The sequence below is a fragment of the Mesoplodon densirostris genome, chromosome 1 (genome assembly GCF_025265405.1).
Source record: "Mesoplodon densirostris isolate mMesDen1 chromosome 1, mMesDen1 primary haplotype, whole genome shotgun sequence".
NCBI classification, from domain to species: Eukaryota; Metazoa; Chordata; class Mammalia; order Artiodactyla; family Ziphiidae; genus Mesoplodon; species Mesoplodon densirostris.
The window spans coordinates 14,918,195-14,937,240 of record NC_082661.1 but is presented as its reverse complement, the minus strand read 5'-3'; the positions used below and the strand labels follow the sequence as shown (position 1 = coordinate 14,937,240).

Sequence of the window (19,046 nt, the reverse complement as noted above, 5' to 3'; positions counted from 1 at the left end):
CAGATACTCCAGGCCTTCTTTTTATGAATTAGATGTATGCTATGGTGGCCTTTTGTAGTATATGGATTTATGTGGCTGAGTGTTGAAAGATATTTTTGGACACTTTTATGTTATTCAAGAGAAAAAATCCTTACTCAATATCTAAAAATAAAAAGGGTATCAAAGCCTTGGTCTTTTGGGTTGATGTTAGAACCTATCAACTTTGAATAGTTCTCTGCAAAGGCATTCACAAACAGCTACACAAATGTATGATTCAATTTGCTCACTTGAAGTGAAATTGTACCTTTAAGAGAATAATTTGGCAAGGAATAATCTGGCCCATTACCCTACGCTGAAATCATTTTCCTGAAATGAAAGGCATGGCTTGAACCACATTACCAAAGGTGTAGAGTTGTAAAACTCCAAAAAGATTCTCTGATTTTAAACTCTATGAAAATAAACTAACATTGAAACATTAGAAGGTCTACCTTTATAATTTGATATTGATAATATGAAAAAAGCTACAAATTGAAGTTGTAGAATTGCAAACAATAAGTAACTGAAAATTAAATACAGCAATGTTGGAATGTCATAACTGAACACTTGTCCAACAATAACCCTCATGTAAAGAGAGTCTATACATGTGAAGTAGCACTGGTTTGTAAATTCCATTTTTGCATATGAAATTGAGTAAATCAGATTATTGCACCCAGTTAAAGGATTTGTGGTTTAGGTTTACATGGTCTGATGGTGATATGTTAGGTTCAATGATAGGTCAAGAAGTAATAAATTATGAAAGAAAATGTAAGTAATGAAATATTTCTATTTTTTCAATGTTATTTTTTATTTTAAAGTTTCAGTGTCTCTAAAAAAAACCATACATACCTGTTCGTATTAATACTACATTCAGAAAATATAAAGTAAATTTGGTTGTTTTTCTGACACTTGATTTCTCTCACGTTTCATCTGCTTCACTTATTTCTGTGACTGGCTGACCCTTGTAAGCATTTGAATGAGTAACCCCTAACTTGACCTAAGCCTCTATGTGATGAGCAATCATCCTTTGATGAAAGATTGTATTAAAGGGAATGACCTGTATGGTGTCTATAAACAGATTCGGGAAGCAAGAATTTGTCAGAGTGTCTCTAGCACTGTCTAGGGGGAAAATGTACCTAACCAGTGGCCTCTAGGATATTGTTACTGTGGAGATAGATGCATCAGTCTTTTCTTAGATGGATAACAGTGGCCATAACTATCATTCAACTAGCTATCCTTGATCAGATGCTATGCTCACCAAGTAACAGGAATATTATTGATCTGGCCTAGGGGAGAGACCATAATTATCAGGCACCAGAGTATCTTTTCTCCTTAGAAGTGAATTTTTCCCTTACACATTAATAAATTTGCTTTCCAGTTTACATAGCAGCCTCTTGTCTTTTTGGGTGGCTAAATCAGTTGCTAGGGCCTTATCGCCCTTAGGTGTAAGAACAGAGTAAGTGTCTTGACCCATAAACAACGGACCAGATCTTGCTACTTATTTATTTGTAACTCAGTGTTCTAAAAATGGTTGGACCATACCCATTACCGTTCAACTGAATTTATGTATGAGTATTCAGGAACAACAGTGAGAGGCTCCCCTACCACAATAATTTAGAAATAAAAGTAATCTTCGAAAGCCCACATAAAATGGATGAGCTTAGGCATTGGTGAAGACTTCTGGAGAAATTTGGGGATTATTTAAAATGCTAATCAAAATAGCTAGTGAGTAGTTCCAGGAAAAGATGTTTATACTAATGCTTTTTTTTCCTGCTGTATTTTAATCTAATCCAGTGGCTTTACATTTTGAAAAATGTACCTAGCAGGCTAGTTAAATATGAATTTACTGTTAACAGAAGTCACATTAAGGAAGATTGTAGACTGAGCTGCAGGGCTCCCAACCACAGCCTGCAGCTGCCAGTGCTTCACTAGACAAGGCACAGGCCAAGCGGGTAATGGCCCTGGTAGGCTTTTCCTCAATAAATTAATGTGAGTTTACATTCTTCTCAGAGAGAATTGATGTTCTCTGACATGCACCCATTAATATAAGTTAAGAGACGAAGTAGTTTAATTATATATCACGCCACATAAGGCTTTATAACTTGTACCAAGACTGTCAATATTGGAGTCAATAAAAGTTGAGTGACTGTGAAATAAGATTCTGAACAATTAATTTTAAAACCAGAATAGTATGAAGAGCAAATGGAAATTATAAATGTATGTAAGTTTATTATATTAGTCCCATTTTTCTGGTTTGTATTATATAAAATAATTAAGTTTTACTTTAAAAAATCCATCATGATTATACTAGAAAGAATGTTGGTACCTGCCTTTTTAGAAATAGTTTTAAATGTGCTCTATTGGCTTTTTAAAACTGGTTGAATTCTCAGAAACATGTTTTAAGTAAATTAAGAATGTTTGTTTTGGGACTTCCCTGGTGGTGCAGTGGTTAAGAATCTGCCTGCCAATGCAGGAGACAGGGGTTTGATCCCTGGTCCGGGAAGATCCCATATGCCGCGGAGCAACTAAGCCCGTGTGCCACAACTACTGAGCCTGTGCTCTAGAGCCCGTGAGCCACAGCTACTAAGCCCATGTGCTACAATTACTGTAGCCCGTGTGCCTAGAGCCCGTGTTCCACAAGCCCGTGCTTGCCACAACTAGAGAAAGCCCGTGCACAGCAGCAAAGACCCAACGCAGCCAATAAATTAATAAATAAATAAATTTATTGAAAAAAAGAATGTTTGTTTTAAGAGCTTGTGTTGGAAAATGATTTCTTACATTTCTGCAAGAAAAAAATATCTAACTAGCTGTGAGTGGAACAGAAAATCAGACAATCCTGTTTTTTAAAAAATCCTTACTATAGTGATAGTTTTTTTTTTTGTTTTTTTGTTTTTTTTTTTTTGCGGTACGCGGGCCTCTCACTGTTGTGGCCTCTCCCACTGCAGAGCACAGGCTCTGGACACGCAGGCTCAGCAGCCACGGCTCACGGGCCTAGCCGCTCCGCGGCATGTGGGATCTTCCCAGACCGGGGCACGAACCGTGTCTCCTGCATCGGCAGGCGGACTGTCAACCACTGCGCCACCAGGGAAGCCCCTATAGTGATAGTTTTAATAAAACCACAAAGCATTTGTTGGAAAGGATCTTGAAGGTCATGTATAATAGTTAACTTTCTACCAGATGTGTAAATCTCTCTTACGTCACCCCAAATAGTCATGCAGGCTCTCCTTGAACAGTGCCACTGACATTGGATTTATTACCTTTCTACTCAGTTCATAAATCTTACCTTCTGTCTGGTTTTAGAGCTCTTTATGTATATGATGTATGACTTCTACTAGACTGCAGTCTCCTTGAGGGCAGATGCAATATTTAAATCCCTAATACCCTGTTTATAATAAGTGTTTTCCCTGTAACAACGTTCTCAAATGTATTATTATTGTTTTTTAAAATATTTACTTATTGGGCTTCCCTGGTGGCGCAGTGGTTGAGAGTCCGCCTGCCGATGCAGGGGACAAGGGTTCGTGCCCCGGTCCGGGAAGATCCCACATGCTGTGGAGCGGCTGGGCCCGTGAGCCATGGCCGCTGAGCCTGCGCGTCCGGAGCCTGTGCTCCGCAACGGGAGAGGCCACAACAGTGAGAGGCCCGCGTACCGCAAATTTATTTATTTATTTATTTATTTATTTATTTATTTATTTATTTATTTATTTATTTATTTGGCTGCGTCTTAGTTGCGGCATGCGGGATCTTCATTGCGGCATGGGGGCGGCATGGGGGATCTTTAGTTGTGGCATGTGAACTCCTATTTGTGGCATGTGGGATCTAGTTCCCTGACCAGGGATTGAACTCGGGCACCCTGCATTGGGAGATGGAGTCCCAGCCACTGGACCACCAGGGAAGTCCCATCAAATGTATTATTGAAGTAATCAACCAATAAGTTCCAATTTGGGGACATTCTACTTATTAGGAAATTGCTCCTTAAATTGAACTCTTCAACTTCTGTCAGCTGGTCCTATTCCTTTCTGCAGAGTCTCCCAGCCCAAGGGTGGGGCTTCATCTTTAAGGTGAAGCAGCTCCTTATTATTGCTTCCTTGTTCTCCCATTCCACAGTGAGGGGTTGGGGCGGGGTGGGGAAGCTGGTCTCAGTTGATGGGTTTCTTTGAAACAACAGTGGTATTCATTTCCCTCTTGCCGCTGCAAGGTCTCAGATTTGACTGGACCTAAATCAATCCCTTTACTCACCAAAGCACACTGGTTCTTTGTTTTTTATTTTTTTTTAGTTGCAATTCCAGTCATGCTCCATTCTTAAAATTACTTCATGGTATCCTGCTCAAGAGAAGAGCCCCTTTCTGGATGGTGCCAAGAGTCAGCACCTGGCTGTGGTAAACACCGAGTCAGTATAGTTGGTAAGAAATGATCACTTTAGAGTGGTTTTATGGTTACAGCACCAGAATTATTGTGAGAGAGGTCCCTCCTCCCCTCAGGAGAAGAACTTACACAAATATCTGTGAATATGACTCTTAAAATTCAAAGCATAGACTATTTTAGAGCTACAAAGGACATTATATTACAAAGTTCAACTTCCTCATTTTATAGACAAGGGAGTCACACTTAGAGTGTATTGTTCTAGGTTAGCTAGCTAGTGGTGGTATGAGAAGCAGAGACCAACACCCTTTATTTCTATTATCTCTCTGTGTCCAGAGTACTTTCTCATACAGCTCTCTTCAGATGTCAAATTAGGTTGTCTTTTCTGTATCATGTACTGTCACATAAAAGTTAAATATAAAATCCACCAGAGGGAAATAAATGCTTTGGTTAAAATGTATCCTGTGATTTATCATGTAAGGAGGTTAAGGGTATGTATTCAATAAACCTCAAGTAGTAGCATGTCATTCTGTCTATAGCAGCCCAAATACTGACACTCTAGTGAAAAGAGAAAGCCCAATTGTCTTCAAGTTGCCCCTAAGTCATCTTCTTCTCAGAAAATTTAAATTCATTAAAGTGGCAACTAGACATTTTGGAAATACAGGATCATAAATAAATAAAATTGAACTAGTAAATGAAATAGTCCAATATTTAACCTGATGAGAGGTAAATAGTCATCAGTACCAAAGTTGAATTCTTGGCGTTATTTGTTGTGGGAATACATATATTTGTTATATTGGGATACACATACCAGTTTTACTATCTCAATGAGAACAATACGTAATGGTGATCCTTGGATTTCAGAGAATGGGAACCAGGCCTGAAGCTGATTTTTAAAGTGCCTACATGTACTAGAAAACATGAAGAATGGAATGAATAAACTTGTAGAATTGCTTCCTTCTCTTTAAAAGTTATAATTATAAAAATTTGGACCATAGACAAGAATTTACTTTTTTTTTTTTTTTTTTTTTTTTGCAGTACGCGGGCCTCTCACTGTTGTGGCCTCTCCCGTTGAGGAGCACAGGCTCCGGACGCGCAGGCTCAGCGGCGATGGCTCACGGGCCCAGTCACTCCGCGGCATGTGGGATCTTCCCAGACCGGGGCACGAACCTGTGTCCCCTGCATCGGCAGGCGGACTCGCAACCACTGCACCACCAGGGAAGCCCTATACTTGTGACTTTTAATTTTTCTTTTAATAACAAAATCACTTAAATTCATAGCATTCTATAAGACTTTGAGAGTTTGGTTATAAAAACCATCCAACAAAGTACAAGAAATACAAAACAATATTTAACATAATCCCATAAAATTATCTTTAATATGCTGTTGTATTTCGTGTGGTGAAAGTCTAACCTCTATTCCTCATTCATGAAGTGTAGTGGACAATCTATTTTGCCACCTTTAGAGCATGCTTCTAAGTCTCCAATTAGATAATTCTCATGAATTATATTGACAACTGAAAAATACTATACAAAAGTAAGGCTTACTGAAATTCTGATTGAAACTGACCCAACATTGTCTTATGTACATTGCCTCAAAACCAAACATGTTTATTTCCTTTATGATTAAATTTGTATGTTGCACTTTGTAATGCATTAATAATTTATTGGTACTTTTGCAATATGTAGCAGTAACTATTTCTTTGATAAAAATGTATTAAGGATGTTAAAATCAAATTTAGAGGAAGGCTTTTGAGCAAATTTAGAATAATTTTACTAAATAGTAAATAATTTTCAATTATTTTACCTTAATTTCTTTTCACCTGAAACAGGGAATCAGTGCAGCTAATTATTTAACTATCCAAGCCTCACACTTCAGAACAGACAAGATCACCCATGTCAACATACATGGATGGAAATCAGATGGCAATGGCAGCAAGACACGTGCAATGTATGATGTGAATAAACGCTTCTTTACACTAGTATGAAAGCTTTATGTTTAGTGTGAACGTACTTTGCAAGGTACTAATGTATTCATGGAAATTCTCCATTCAGTTATTCACATTGTCCATGTCCCAAGGCCTCAAATGAATTACCCATTCCCATTTATTTTCACTTATTATGAATCACACAGATTATGATAGAAGATTTATAATTATTCTTTGGTAAATTCTCATCTTTGACAAAAGATTGAGTGGTATGATAAATTTCTCATTTAATTTAAGGAAAAGATTTCCAAGTTCACTCCATGAAATTAATTTTCCCCTCTTTTATACCAAGGTTAATAGACTGCTAACGTAGTAAGCAATTAATTACTTATAAGTCATATAGTGTGGTAGAGTCAGGCTGTCTGAAATCATATTATGGTTCTATTTACTAGCTCTGTGGTCATGGGCAAGTTAATTAACCTATCTGCGCCTAGGTTTCCTTCTCTTTAAATGAGTATTAAGTTGATATATGTAAAAGGGTTAGGACAGGGCCTAGCATGTAGTAGGTTCTCAATACCTGCAAATGTTATTTCTTATTGTGAAATCAGTTGTTCAGGCACCTTGATTTTCTTTAATTCTTACTTTTTAATACTTACAATAAATCTTTTTAGGTGTTCCTAAAAGTAGAAGATGTGAAGTGCATTAATCTAGACTGGATTAATGGTTTGCTGAAATATATCCACACTGTAAGCAATCTCCGCGCTGTTGGTGCTGAGATGGCTTATTGTATTGATGTTCTTGTGGTAAGAACTGTTGATTTTTTTAAATTATATTTAACTGACTTTGTATCATAACACAAAGAATTTGGGGGTAATTCTATGTTCTTTTTTATTAGTTTACACATATACTGAACACGTGAAATAATAAACATTGGTGTATGATAGCCAAAAAGGGAAGTTACTTCCTGTGAAAGAAGTGCCTGTGGTTCTACAAAGTGCCACTTGGTGGCAGTGTCCCTTCACAGGCTCCTCACCAAATCCTTCCCCACCCCCCAAGGTTACTGCCATGTTCAGTGTGTAGGACCACCTCTGTTCGTTTTCATCACATTGTAAACCTACCCTTAATGATAGAGAAGAAACTGTTTCTGCCTTATGGATGCTATTTGTGTAGAATGTGAAGTGCATTTTCCAACAGAAACTGGATTCTATGGCAGTGAATCAGGTCCATGGGCCAGTCCAGTCATGACCCTTTAACCTACACGTTTTCTAAAAGAATAAAATAGACTTTGCTATTTATGAGGGTTATACTTTGAGACATTTATAAATCTCCAAATGCTCTACCATAATAGAAAGTAATTTCACACTGTGAAATGCAGTGAAGTAAAATCTAAAGATTTATGACGCTTTCAGATTCTTAAGGAGAGTTCACTCCTTCCATCCAACAACTATTTCACTCCGCACTTGCTGTGGTCCCGACTCTGTTCTAGGCACTGAAGGTACATGGTGAGTGAGACAGTGTTTCTGCTCTGGCCAAGTGTGGAAACAGTACTGTGGAGAATTCCAAGGCAACGGGAGGGGGAGTAACAGGACCAGCACCTCACGTAGATGGTGGGTCAGGGAAGGTGGTGTACAACACTGAGCCCAGTTAGGAAACATCCTGGAGAAGAGTCAGGGCTAAACACTCCCCTTCTTCTGCAGCCACTTCTCTATCTGCCCCCCACTTCTCTATCTGCACCCCACTTCTCTATCTACACCACTTCTCTATCTGCACCCACTTCTCTATCTGCCCCCCACTTGTCTATCTGCACCCACTTCTCTATCTGCCCCCCACTTCTCCATCTGCACCCACTTCTCTATCTGCACCCCACTTCTCTACTTGCACCCACTTCTCTACCTCCACCCACTTCTCTATCTGCACCCACTTCTCTATCTGCACCCCACTTCTCTACCTGCACCCACTTCTCTATCTGCACCCCACTTCTCTATCTGCACCCACTTCTCTTTCTGCACCCACTTCTCTATCTACACCCACTTCTCTATCTGCACCCCACTTCTCTACCTGCATCCACTTCTCCACCTGCACCCACTTCTCTACCAGCACCCACTTCTCTACCTGCATCCACTTCTCCACCTGCACCCACTTCTCTACCAGCACCCACTTCTCTATCTGCACCCCACTTCTCTATCTGCACCCACTTCTCTATCTGCACCCCACTTCTCTACCTGCACCCACTTCTCTATCTGCACCCACTTCTCTGCACCCACTTCTCTATCTGCACCCCACTTCTCTACCTGCACCCACTTCTCTATCTGCCCCCCACTTCTCTATCGGCACCCACTTCTCTATCTGCCCCCCACTTCTCTACCTGCACCCACTTCTCTATCTGCACCCACTTCTCTATCTGCACCCCACTTCTCTACCTGCACCCACTTCTCTATCTGCACCCACTTCTCTATCTGCCCCCCACTTGTCTATCTGCACCCCACTTCTCTATCTGCACTCACTTCTCTACCTGCACCCAGTTCTCTATCTGCACCCCACTTCTCTATCGGCCCCCCACTTCTCTATCTGCACCCACTTCTCTATCTGCACCCCACTTCTCTATCTGCACCCACTTTTCTACCTGCACCCACTTCTCTATCTGCACCCACTTCTCTATCTGCCCCCCACTTCTCTATCTGCACCCACTTCTCTGCACCCACTTCTCTGTCTGCACCCACTTCTCTATCTGTACCCACTTCTCTATCTGCCCCCACTTCTCTATCTGCACCCACTTCTCTGTCTGCACCCACTTCTCTATCTGTACCCACTTCTCTATCTGCCCCCCCACTTCTCTATCTGCACCCACCTCTCTATCTGCACCCCACTTCTCTATCTGCCCCCCCAATTTATCTGAACCCCACTTCTCTATCTGCACCCACTTCTCTGCACCCACTTCTCTATCTGTACCCCACTTTATATGCCCCCTACTTCTCTATCTGCACTCACTTCTCTATCTGCACCCACTTCTCTATCTGCACCCCAATTTATCTGCACCCCACTTCTCTATCTGCACCCACTTCTCTGCACCCACTTCTCTATCTGTACCCCACTTTATCTGCCCCCTACTTCTCTATCTGCACCCACTTCAATATCTGCACCCACTTCTCTATCTGTACCCCACTTTATCTGCCCCCCACTTCTCTATCTGCACCCACTTCTCTATCTGCACCCACTTCTCTGTCTACTCTTCCGGCTCTATCAGGGGATACTAGAGTACAAGGAGGAACTTAGAGTGAGTCTTTGTCCACAAAGGACAAGATCAGATTCATCGCCTCTTCAGAGAAAAACCAGTCCTAAGCTTTTGAGAATTTCTTCCTTGATCTTGGGGCCTGAACTGCAGGCTCTTAAAGGTCCAGGAAATAAATAGGAGTGGCTTGTAGGAAGCTGGGAGGAGATTTTGCTGAACTGAAGAGGAAAGTGTTGGCTGACTTTAATGTTCAGTGAATTGTTCGCCCCCTTGGAGGCCCAAGGTGAAAAGCAGGAGAAGGTCTAGGGTGAGGGAGCCTGGAGCCCCCGAGAGTAATTCAGGAGCCAGACCTGCAGAAGGAGCAGCTAAGGAACAGGTAGGAGTCTCTTCCCTGCCCCCTCTTCTGTCATTTTATCACAGGATACCAGGATTGGCCCTGGGGCAAGCAGGTGCCTGGAATAGGGTTACAGGTAGATGGGGAAGGAGGAGGAGAAAGCTGAAGGAGAGGAGGGTGAGAACCAATATCAGACACAGTCTGTAGGGGAAGATAAGAAAGCAAGCAGATTTTAAATGGTGGCAGCAGTGGGGGACAGGGCCTGCTAACGACAGGAGCCATTGGGGCAGCCATTCACATGTAAAAATACTCTTCATAATGCAGCACATAATACTGTCATTACTGGTGAAAAAGTAAACAGAAGATTTGATCAAATGACAGATTTATCCAAGTGAAGGCAACTGCATGATTTTCACTATTATGAAGAGAGCCTGAAACTTTGCTGAAACTAAAAATGTTTGCTCCTTTGTTCCCCATTAAGTTGATTGTGCTTGTGTGTGTGTGTGTGTGCACGCGTGTGTGTGTGTAAACTCTCAGGCCACATAGTCTCATTGTGAATATTCTTAAAAACTTTTTCTGAAGGCCAAAGTCATCCCAGACATTTGCTAGAGTTGCCTTAAAGTGGAGAAGACAGACACAGGCAAGTTGGATAATAGCATGGGCGTGAGCTGCCTTTGACCTGCGTTGGGGGCGTGCTGGATGGGTTGGGTCTCAGGAGGGATGGGCACAGGCTGGAAGCCACAGCCATGGTCACTGGGCTGTTCTCCTTCCTGTTCCTGAGGACTGTGAGGCCCCTTAGCACAGGGAGAAGAACTCTGACAGAAGACATTCCTCCAGCCCACCTGATGCTCTCTGCTTCAGCTGGATAAGGATGCAGGCTCCGGACACGCAGGCTCAGCGGCCATGGCTCACCGGCCCAGCCGCTCTGCGGCATGTGGGATCCTCCCGGACTGGGGCACGAACCCGTGTCTCCTGCATCGGCAGGCAGACTCTCAACCACTGCGCCACCAGGGAAGCCCTCGTTTTTCATTTTAAGCCTATTTCAACCATTCTACCTGCTCTTTTAAAAATAGTTGTTCTGTTTTCCTTTGAAAAAATCCTATCAGAAAAAATTTGGATATTCCCCTTCTAAAGTGCACTTGATTGGCCACAGCTTGGGAGCTCATCTGGCTGGGGAAGCTGGGTCAAGGACGTCAGGCCTTGGAAGGATAACTGGTAAGTCAGCCCTGCAGATGGGCCTTGGGTTTGTTTACATATTTGTTTATGCACAAAATGTCAAGTATCTGAATGCCAAAGGAAGTCGCAGAAGCAAATGTAAGACAGGAGAAAATGTGACTCCCCCAAACCAAAACCTGAAACGCTTCCAAAGTGTGAGTGTGTAAATCCACATTCAAGGGTGTTCACCGCAGCGTTATCTGTGGTGGCAAAGTAATGGAAGCTGTGATGATCATCCACCTGTCAGGGATGGTTGACTGAATTATGATGCATTCCATGCTTTGCAGTTCCATACCAACTAATAACACAGAATGAGATAGAGCCCTGATGATGGTCCTGCTCACCCAGTGTAGCTGGCAATGCTGAACTGGTTTGTTTAAGGCCCATATGCCATTGCAGTTGTGAACATTTTGAATATTGCCCCTGGATACACTGTTAAGTCTAAAAACAAGTTGCAGAGTGAACCATATGAATTAGGGTTTTGAGGATGATACTTAATTGTACCCCTTCCCTGCACTCTGACTTTTTAGTGGGACTCTCCCAGACCTTTCCCATCTTTATCTTCCGTGGCCCCTCTGCAGAATTTGACCCTTGGCCCCTCTGTGCTGTTGGACACCCTCTCCTCCTGGCTCCTGTGCTTCCCGATCTTCTTGGTTGTCTTTGTTCTTGTCTGACAGCTTCTTTCCAGGCTCCCTTGCAGGTGCCTTTTCTTTCGCCTTCCCTTACTCATTGGTATTCTTCAAGGTTCTATCCTAGGCCCCCTCTTCCCTCCTCTCCTCTTCTCATTCTGTCATTTCTCTCTCCATGCTTATATTAACCAGAAAAATAGAAACAAAACCTGAATTGTATGACAGGCTGTTGTGCTGAGGTAACACACACCCCACCACTGTGGCACTTTGATTTCTCACTCATGCCGCATTTTCCCAAGGGTCAGCTGCAGCTCAGCTCTGAGTCCTCTCCACTCTGGGGCCCAGTCTCCACTTAACAGCAAAGAGACTTTGCTAAAATACAAATCTGACCATAAATCTCCCCTTCTGCAAACTTGTAAGAACTGCCCATCGACAACCAGGTCATGTCCAAACTCATCGTGGCTCAGGTTACATCTGGCTCCTGCTTAAAATGCTATCTTCGTCTTTCACCAAATTCTAAAACTCTATGCACCAGCCCTTGAAAGCTAGTTACAGTTTCCCAAATGTGGTTAACCCTCTCGCCTGATGGTCACGTATATTCTCTCTCCTCTTCCCAGGATGCTGCTGACCTCAGCTTCACCCTGGCTGGCCTTCTCTTCCCTCACATCTCTGCCTGTATTTCTCATCTCCAGCAGACGCATGTCTTAGTTTCCCAAAATTGGGTTACATGTTGCTTCTCTGTACTTGCATAACACCTGTGCTCACCTGTCTCAGCATTGAGCACACTGCATTGTAATGCCTTCCCCACCAAACAGAAAGCTCCTTGAGGACAAGGCTAGACCTTACTCCTTGTACCCAGGTGCTGAACCCTGTTCCTGGCACATAGTAAGTGCTTGATAAATAATTGTCAACTGTGTAAATGAGGAGTTATGTGAATGATCATAACATTTTAAAGACCCTAGATATCTTACCTTTGTTTTAGTAGACATTTGAACAGCAGACAATGGGTTGAGAGTCTGGCCACCAGGGTCCTGGTCCATTTTGCACCTAACATATGATGGCCTTGTCAAGTCCCTTCACTTCCCTGGGCTTCAGGCTTTTGTTTGTCCTATAATGAATGGAACTAAGTGAGCCTTAGCTGAGGACTATGATTCTATTATTTTAACTGTGTTGCTTTGAGATCCATCTTTACATTTTGAAGAGCTCTCATCTTTTATTTTTATATTTTTACATATTAATGTTGCTTTTAAGATGGTCTACAATCCATAACCTTAGTTATATGTATGGTATTCCATGTACAGATCCTAGAATAGCCACCTTGAATTTTCTGACTCCGTTAGCTATTTTGGCATTGTCTAGACACAGCCTCACTTGTGTGTAGGAATCTGACATTGCAGTATATACAGACCTGCATATATACATATATAAATGTAAGCAGACCCTATAGCTTATGTATCTGTCCCTCAAGCTGAGTGGTGTTTGACCTACATAAATCATGTAAGAAAGAATACCTTGCATTCACCATCTATCATTCCAAAATAACACCACTATCGATGTACTATCAATGTACTTTTGTATGTCTTAGTTTAATACACATTATGCTTTTTCCTAGGGTTGGATTCAACTGGGCCGGGTTTCCACAACACTCCAAATGAAGTCAGGCTGGACCCCTCAGATGCCAACTCTGTTGATGTTATTCATACAAATGAAGTTCGCTTCCTCTTCGAGCTTGGTAAGTTTTTAACACAAACTGAAACTACACTGAAGCATGGAGGAGAATTTTAGAAGCGTTTATCCTGCTTTATAAATTTCAGGTGTTGGAACTATTAATGCTTGTGGCCACCTTGACTTTTACCCAAATGGAGGGAAGCACATGCCAGGATGTGAAGATTTAATTACACCTTTATTTAAATTTGATCTCAATATTTACAAGGAAGCTAAATACTTTCTAAAATGTGAGGACTGCTGTTATAAATTCAGTGAGCTCCCTGCTTAGATAGAATCCATATGCTTTTGTATATAATATAATATAAAAATATGTTTTAGCCCCAAACACAGTTGCATGTATGAAGTTCCCAGCAGTTGTGAGATCTGCAAGGTCAGGGTCCACATCTTAGTTACCTTTGCAACCCCAGGGTCTAACAGAATGTCTAGCATGTTGTGCTCACTCAGTAGGAACAAGGAGGATGTATTCATCCAACAAATATGTATTGAGTGCTTACTATGTGCCAAGCATTATTCTAGGAATAGCAGATGTAGGAATGCATACCAAAGACAGCAGTCCCTCCCTGATGGAGCTAATATTCTAATTTGCTAGAAAAACAAAAATAGAATAAGTGCTAAGAGACAAAACAAAGCATGTAATGGGAATATGATGCGTTGGTGACAGTGGGGGTAATGTAGGGGAAGGAGATTTTTGATAGGGTGGCCAGGAAGTCCTTACTGAAAAGATGACCTGAAGGAATTAGCCAGTTAGGCATTCCAGGCTGAGGTGTGGGAATAGCAAATGCAAAGGGCCTGGGGCAGGAGCCTGTGAAGTTCATGGCAGTGAGGAGCCTACTGTGGCTGAAATGAAGTGAAAGACAGGAGAGCAGTAGGACACTAAATTAGAGAAGGAACAGGGCAGAGGGAGATAATACAGCACCTTATGGACTGTAGTAAAGACTTCAGCTTTTACTCAAGTGAGAGGGGAGCCATGGGAGGATTTTGAGCAGAGAGGGACATGGTTTGACTTGCTTTTTAACAGAATCACTCTGAGTCACAAATTAAATTAATCACAAATTAAACAAATAATATTTAACCTTTTAAAGTGGTTTCCAATAATAATAATAATAATAATGATAATAATGATATCTATAAGGCACTTAGTTATAAGACACCAAAAAGTTATTATTTGGTAGTTCCATTCCTCCCTAACTCTACACATCATCATGTAAATAATGAAATATATCATACATAATATATAATAATGCACAGTAATATAATGTATGATGACACAATAAATATCTGGATGATCCTAAATATCCCATCACCTGATCCCATGTGGTCAGAATAGCTAGATGATGTAATTATTTTATCTTCCATTTGGCTGTTGTAGAGGAAAGATACACAGATCGGGACATTGAGAGTAACTCAAATTTCCTCTTCACTAGAGATAAGTTATAAAGTTTTAATAGCTGTTCTGAAAGAGTAAATGTAATTAGAAATATCTGTTTGCAATGATTACTTAAAAAAAAAAAACTCGTGAAACTACGGATACTCAAAATGAGAATTAAAGCCAATTTGACCTAGTGCAGGTAAGCGAAATTCATTCAGAAAAGGCCTATTATAAAACTTATCTCTCTCATTATTTGCCATATTATGATTTAAAATTAGTTCTATTAGGATAAAATATAGATCATAAGACTCCTTTACATAACTATATTAAGTGTTATATACTGAGCACTTGAAATTCTGTAAAAGAATGACTTCAAATAAAATATACATTTATCATAAGCTATCATTTTGAGATATAATTCCTACAACTTTATTGGATTAAAAGCACATTTATCATTCATGTTAAGTCTTTAGATGACTTTTAAGCTCCAAGATATTCTATGTTACATTATATTTATTACTAAGAAACCATTTACTTTTAAAATTCATAGCTCCCAATATTCTAATGAACCATCTTGTCTAAATCACAATTAATTACGAATATAAATCTGTATGTAAAGAAACCTGATGTAAGAGAAGTCCTCCTTTAAAAAAAATGATGCCAATTCTTTTTTTGTTTGTTTGTTTGGTACGCGGGCCTCTCACTGCTGTGGCCTCTCCCGTTGCGGAGCACAGGCTCCAGATGCGCAGGCTCAGCAGCCATGGCTCACGGGCCCAGCCGCTCCGCAGCATGTGGGATCCTCCCGGACCAGGGCACAAACCCGCGTCCCCTGCATCGGCAGGCGGACTCTCAACCAGTGCGCCACCAGGGAAGCCCCTATGCCAATTCTTTATCTCTGCTCTGTTGCATTTCTGAAATTATGCTGTCTCAGTTATCTATTGCATAATGAACCATAGTGGCTTAAGAGAATAATGGTTTTATTGCCCATGATTCTAAGCCTCAAGATGCAGGGAGAGCTCTGCCGAGATTCTGCTTTGTGATGTGTCCATTGGACGAATGCATGTGATTTCATTCAGCTGGGAGCTGGGCTGGGCTAAGCTGAGTGGGAAGGTCCAAGATGGCCTTCCATGTCTGGGGTCTTGGTACTAGCTCTCCTCTCTAAGTGGTCTGTTATCCTTCAGAGGTTCTCTCCCCAGCCAGTTAACCTGAATTTCTTAACATGGAGGCTGGGTTCCAAGAGAGCCAGAGTAGAGGCTGGAAGGTCTCTGAAGACCAAGGCCCTGGAACTTGCACAGTGTCAGTTCCTCCACTGACTCACACAGTGTCAGTTCCTATTGGTCAAAGAAGTCACAAGACTAGCCTGTAACCCCAACCCAGAAGGGGAAAAAAACAACAACAACCCCAAAACAACTCCATCTCCCGAAGGGAAGAAGAGTCACATGATATTGCAAAGGGGTGAGGACCTAGGAAGGAGTGATTCTTTGGAGGCCACAATTATAGATAAGTGATTTCCCACATACGCTAAAACCAAAATGTGGTTTCTTAAAAGTCAGCCAAGCTGGGTAGGTCATTGGAAGAATAGTCCATGTCAAAGAGTAAAAATCGTTTTTATGTAAGAAAAAGAGAGTATAAATGACTGGAATGCTATGATAACTTGAGAATGCACAAATGTACTTAGAACTTTTATGTATTATTGCAATAATCCTATTAGTAGCAGGAATGTTATGCCTGACAATGGCAAAACTAATTTGTCTGTAGCATTCTTTACCATACCTCCCACCTGTCTCACCTGGACGCTCAGTTGAAGGTGTCCACTGGTTAACCTTGCTGGCTGTTCTATGACTGAATAGGAGGGAGTTCAGTCGCTCCTGCAGAAACAGGGAGACGGAATGAATCGGTCTGGGGTGGAGACGCTGTGTGCGCCATGACATTCAAAGCTCCAAGTGCTTACAGCAGAGATCTGGGAAGTGTTGGGGGTAGTAGTGTCAGCGCAGTCACCTGCATTTGCATTTGTTTATTTATCCTGATTGAAGGTCCCTTTAGAGTCACACGGAGATTTTTTTCGTACAAGAAAATGATATGTAATATTGATCAATGTGGAATATCCAAGCCTACACACAAGGTCTGGTGACCCGGACCCAAGTCAAAAAACTATCATTTAAAATTACTTTTTCTAAGAGATGGTTCATACTATCAGTTAATTGGAAATTGTTTTCACAGAAGTGTTTTCCTTCTTTGATTGGAACCATGCCCGAAGTCATCGCTTTTCTGCTGAAAGCATTCTCAATCCCGATGCATTTATTGCTTATCCTTGTAGATCCTACAGATCTTTCAAAGCAGTGAGTAAAACGTTTTGCGGTGTAATTTAATTAACGAGTCATTTTTTGAAGCATGATCAGCCAACTAAAAATTAGAGCATTGAGTATGTAGCAAAAAAAAAATGCATCTGCCATTTTGGGAAATAATAGATTCTTTCTGTGCTGAGTACTGAACAGTAACTGGGGTTGCTGGAGGGCTTAAATAACTAAACCAACTATTTGTATTCTGGTTGTTGTGGCTCTTTTGAATTATATCCAATTTTGCTTTTTTTGCCATTTGTTATGCCATAATTCGATGCTACTATCTAAAAGGGCAAAAATGTTTGTGTGTATATATTTTAAATGTCATCCTCAAAGATGCCCCGAGAAGCCTGAACCAATCAATAGCTACAGTGAAACATATTACCATTTACTTGGAACATGAAAATTATTTTTATTAAAATTTAATTATTTATACAGAGCAGAACTGAGGCGTAGATAGCTCACAGGAGATCCATGCAGATCAATACATTACAAAACGCCAAATCTGATTTTGCTTGAGTCCTAAAGCACGTGGTACCAGATCTGAGCTGAACATATTTTTCATTTGGTTATCATTATGAAAAGGAGAAAGAAAATCTATTTTGTAGTGGGAAGTGGAAAGATTTTCCTGCTTGTGCTTTAGCCCCCGTTTTATCAGGGAAGAAAAATGTGGGGTTTCCAGCCGAAGTGTGTTGTAAGCAATAGCATTTTGTGAATAAGTACAGTGTTGGGACAGGAATAAGCATTTCCCTCCTTTTACAGAGCAAGGTGAGTGAGCCCTCAGGCTGTCTTCTCAGTTTCCTGAGCAAGTTGTCCTTACTCATATCGTGGCTGGTGAACTGCTGTTCTTGGAAAGCTTGCCACCCAACCACTGGCACGTCCTCAAAACCTTCTTCAAGCTCTAGATGCTGCTCTGAATGGCTAAATGGATCCTGACATTTACTACACCAAAGGCAGGTGGAAGGAAGCAGGTTCTCAGAGTCACAGTGGATTCAGAGTTAGTGGGGTTCAACCTGCTTAACTGGAGAACCACAGGCTCCTGTGCCACATGGATGCTGATTATGGCAACAAACTAGAGAACATCAAGTCAACTTCCTTGACATGTTCTATTGTACTTTTACCCAACAGTCGTAAAAAATGAGATGAAATTTTAAAAAATAAATAAAATAAAATAAGGAGGGGTTTTAGTGCCAGGCTGTCTGATGCACATTTTTGCTCCATCACTTGATAGACATGCAACACTGGACAAATTGTTTACTTCAATCTGTGAGTTAATCATTGCCAAAGAGTTCCCTTTCCCTCCTCAGCCCATTCCACTGCAGTATGGCTCCCACTGTCACCTCTCCACTGAAATCCCAAGCTCAGCAATGACGGAATTGGTGGCTCACCCCTAGAGCCCCTTTGGGCCCCTGTCTCATCTGACCTTTTAGCATATTTGGTGCAATGAATCCCTCCCTTCCTCATCATCTTTCTTGCCCTAGCTCCCACACAGCTTTATATTTTCTCTCTATTCATTCCTCAGTCTCCTTCACAGGGGCCTCTTTCTCTGCTCTCTTTCTTCTCATTTGACACAGTCTTCTTGGGTAATTACATCGTCCACTTTCATAGCTTAGATTACTGTCTAAATGCTTAAATCTGTAACTGTAGACCACATCTCCAGAGGCCAAGACCCATATCTAACTGTACATGCCCAAGTCCTAAGGGCATCTCAGACCTAACATGTTAGAAACTGAGCCATCAACTTACTCCAAACCAGCCTCTCTGCCTGTGTTACCAAGTTCAGCAAACGGCACATCATCCACCCAGCTAGAATCATCCTTGACTTCTCCATTTTCTGCATCCCTCAGATCCATTCACCCAGTTCCTTTTTGCTTCTACCTGCCCAAAGATAAAGCCCAAACC

General features: G+C 41.4%; 1 protein-coding gene across 1 annotated transcript; it reads left to right on the top strand.

The window, feature by feature from the left end:
• The first annotated feature begins 1,970 nt into the window (after positions 1-1,970).
• LOC132487786 (pancreatic lipase-related protein 3-like) lies at positions 1,971-18,049 on the top strand. The gene is given in 9 exon segments (XM_060095537.1): positions 1,971-1,979; positions 6,206-6,299; positions 6,302-6,324; positions 6,973-7,104; positions 10,971-11,079; positions 13,321-13,440; positions 13,523-13,663; positions 17,029-17,144; positions 17,942-18,049. Coding segments are annotated over 9 exon segments (852 nt in total).
• Positions 18,050-19,046: the final 997 nt, after the last annotated feature.